General features: G+C 36.7%; 1 protein-coding gene across 1 annotated transcript in view; it reads right to left on the bottom strand.

Moving 5' to 3' along the window:
- Positions 1-3,082: 3,082 nt before the first annotated feature.
- Positions 3,083-3,271, bottom strand: part of LOC128644298 (COP9 signalosome complex subunit 9) — a 13,832-nt gene continuing 13,643 nt past the window's right edge. Inside the window, exon 3 of the mRNA XM_053696965.1 lies at positions 3,083-3,271. This exon is cut by the window's right edge and continues 35 nt beyond it. Coding sequence (XP_053552940.1) covers positions 3,269-3,271 — 3 coding nt within the window. The 3' untranslated portion in view covers positions 3,083-3,268.

Below are 3,271 nucleotides of genomic sequence, written 5' to 3'. Positions count from 1 at the left end.
AAAACCCTTAAGGACCAGCGACATACTGATACGTCCTGGTTGTTAAGGGTTAAGTAATCAACACACACTGCCTATTATTCAAGATAAATTTATATTGCTTTTAACATTCTTCATTCTAAAATACATTTAACGTTCAAATGCCACGAAACCTCGTTTTTCCTTCATTGCTTTATTCTTAGTATATTTTGATGAAGAAGCAATGAACTAGCTGAACACATTGGGTAAGACAATGAAAAGGCATATTTGTGTAGCTAGCTCTCAGTAGTGCACTTCTGCTCATGAGCCTACCTAAGTAGTTTTTCAACAAAGCCCTGTTTGTTAAAAATTGTGTATAATATGAATGGGTGCACTTAGCAAAAGAGTGGGATCCCTACACTACAGAAAAGGAAAATAATTGAACCCCCCAAAAAAATACATAATTGCTGCCTGTACTTGAGATGGTGGTGACTAGGGGGAAGAGTATAGGAAAAGAGCTGTTTGGGAGGGATCAGGGAGGTCATCAGCTGTGAGGGTAATCCCTATATTACATCAAATATTAACCTTCAGCTGATTAACCTCTTTGCAGCTGAGAATTTCAGAACTGTGGTGCACTGCAGCAATTAGTGGCCTTTTAATTACCAAAAACAAACAGCAAAGCTATGCATGTCTGCTATTTCTGAACAAAAGAGTTCCCAGAGAAGTTTTTACAACCATTTGTCTTATTGACTGCAAAAGTTGTGTATAATTAATTTCAGTGAAAAACCCAAAGTTTGTGAAAAAGTTAATTTTTTTTTTTTTTTTAATATGATCTCATTTGGCACCAAATAGTGGCATGAAATATACATCGAGAAGGGCCAAGCATCATAGGCACTCCCCCCTGATCCAATCACATGATTTACATCCAACTTTGCTCCAATGTAGACAAATAAGTCCCAGCAGGAATTCTCCGGGTGTTTGTGCAGGTTTTTCTCAGAAATTCCTGGTAGCAAAGGGGTTAAGCATCCTGTATGAAATCCCTGCAGCTGGTATCTGTACTCTCTCCTTAGACCGATGGTTTCTAATGTGTAACTGAGGTTTCTGCATGAAAATGAAACGATAGGAACAAGTAAGGTGTGCAAAAAAAATACACACACCTTTCATGGTGACTAACCAGGATGGCTGCTGGTCAAATCCTGACTGTAAAGTTGAATGAATAAGTGCCCGGTTTTTTAAAAATAATAATATCCTCCGCTTACAGCTCCTCTGTACTTACCTCAGCATTGATGAAACCAGCTTCCTCTTGTGAGGCCACGTAGTGATTGGAGGAAGCCAGTTTCGTCAGCGTTATGCTAAGTACAGAGAAGCTGCGGGCCTAAAGAAAAAGATTAGTATTTAACAATAAATAAAAAAACTGCTGCAATGTAAAGTTTAAAGGGACACTGAACCCAAATTTTTTCTTTCACGATTCATTTAGAGCATGCAGTTTTAAGCAACTTTCTAACTTACTCCTAATATCAATTTTTTTTCGTTCTCTTGCTATCTTTATTGGAAAAAAGGTATTTAAACTTTTTTGTTTAGAACTCTGGACAGCACTTTTTTTTATTGGTGGATGAATTTATCCACCAATCAGCAAGGACAACCCAGGTTGTTCACCAAAAATGGCACGGCATCTAAACTTACATTCCAAATAAAGATACCAAGAGAATGAAGAAAATTTGATAATAGGAGTAAATTAGAAAGTTGCTTAAGATTTCATGCTCTATCTGAATCACGGAAGAAAAAATTTGGGTTCAGTGTCCCTTTAATGAATGCAAGTGCCCCTGTTTTTGAAAGTATTTTTAAAAACCAGGCACTCATTCATTCATGGAACATCCTAGCTGTTTGGCTGTCCTGAAGCAATAGCCGCTTCCTAAATGGAATCGCGGGTTGGAGGGTGTGCCTAACGTCACAGGCAGTCCCCTTGACCCGATCCCATCATTGAAAACACATGATTTCTATATTTACTTAATTGTAGAGAAACAAGTCCTGGCAGGAAGGGGTCAAGATGGTAGAAGTCCTTGTTCTAAACAGACATTTAAAAAGGGAACATAGCGCAAAAGTAAAATGCTCTAATCCCAAAAAAGGGGTATTAAATACGTACTTTAAATCTGCTCTGCAATGGCAATGCCGTGCCTAGCTCAAGAGCATTGGCAATGTATTTAATCACAGCGCTACCATATAGTGCACGCTCTGGAGCTTGTCTACATATGCTCTCATGGGCAGGAGCTTTTTTTCCAGCAAAGTAAATTTTACAGCATGGCTACACAGAAGAATTGTAATTACAACAGTGATTTATGTCCTTAAAATGGGATAGTAAACACCCTGAAATTACAGGACATTTCTGTTGTGCTTCTAAAGAAAGACAGATCAGCCAAGGCTTTAAGTTTTTAAAATATTCAACATTAATCAAAAGGAAAAAAAATGTTTTGACACATACATACAATTGTTTCAAGTCGAGACCTTATTATTACCAGGGATGTATAAATGTCATTCATTATATAAACAAATGCAGATAATGGTAGCGCCTTCAGAAACCGGCGTATTTTGGCATCTGGATTTATTAGAGTAAAAGTGTATTACACAAATACCTGTATTTGCACAAATATTTGTGTGTTGCAACTTTACTCTAATAAATCCAGCACCGAAATGAGCTTTAATGCTGCAGACAGCGGCCATTAACGGCCTTTGTTTCACCAACAAATAACATGGTCTCAAGTTGAAGCAAATGTATGAATGTGTCAAAGCTTTTTTTCCCCCTTTTGGGGAAAAAAAAAAAAAAAAAAAAAGTATATTTTGCTCCACAATAATGATTTTAGATGACATTTCATAAGAATAAATATGCATTTAAGATAACAGCATTAAAACATTCAACAAAGTACAAAAGGAGATCAAACATTGTAATCAATGCCCTGACTGACATTGTATATCATTACACTGCAGCGGTTTAGGCATGAAACATAACTATACGACAAAGCACAGGAGGGCATGTTTATAGACTCTCACATTTTGTTGTTTTCTGTATATGTATTTATTTGTAGCTGTAGTTTAGTTTGCATCATCATTGTTTTTAGCAAAGAGAGACCCATAGCGTGAAAAGGTTTAATATGCTTACATTGTCTGCATACAATAAGAACAATGGCCTTTAAATTAGGTACTTTTATTTACAAGACAAAAATAAATATTTGACATAGTTCTTATGCTTCATGGGACACTCAGGGTAGCATGGTCCTTCAATAACCACAGATGGAAGAGGTCTGCACCTAAAAGCATATCA

This window comes from Bombina bombina, unplaced genomic scaffold (genome assembly GCF_027579735.1).
Source record: "Bombina bombina isolate aBomBom1 unplaced genomic scaffold, aBomBom1.pri scaffold_937, whole genome shotgun sequence".
NCBI lineage: Eukaryota > Metazoa > Chordata > Amphibia > Anura > Bombinatoridae > Bombina > Bombina bombina.
The sequence above is the reverse complement of the archived record's forward strand: the minus strand, read 5'-3'. Positions and strand labels throughout refer to the sequence as shown.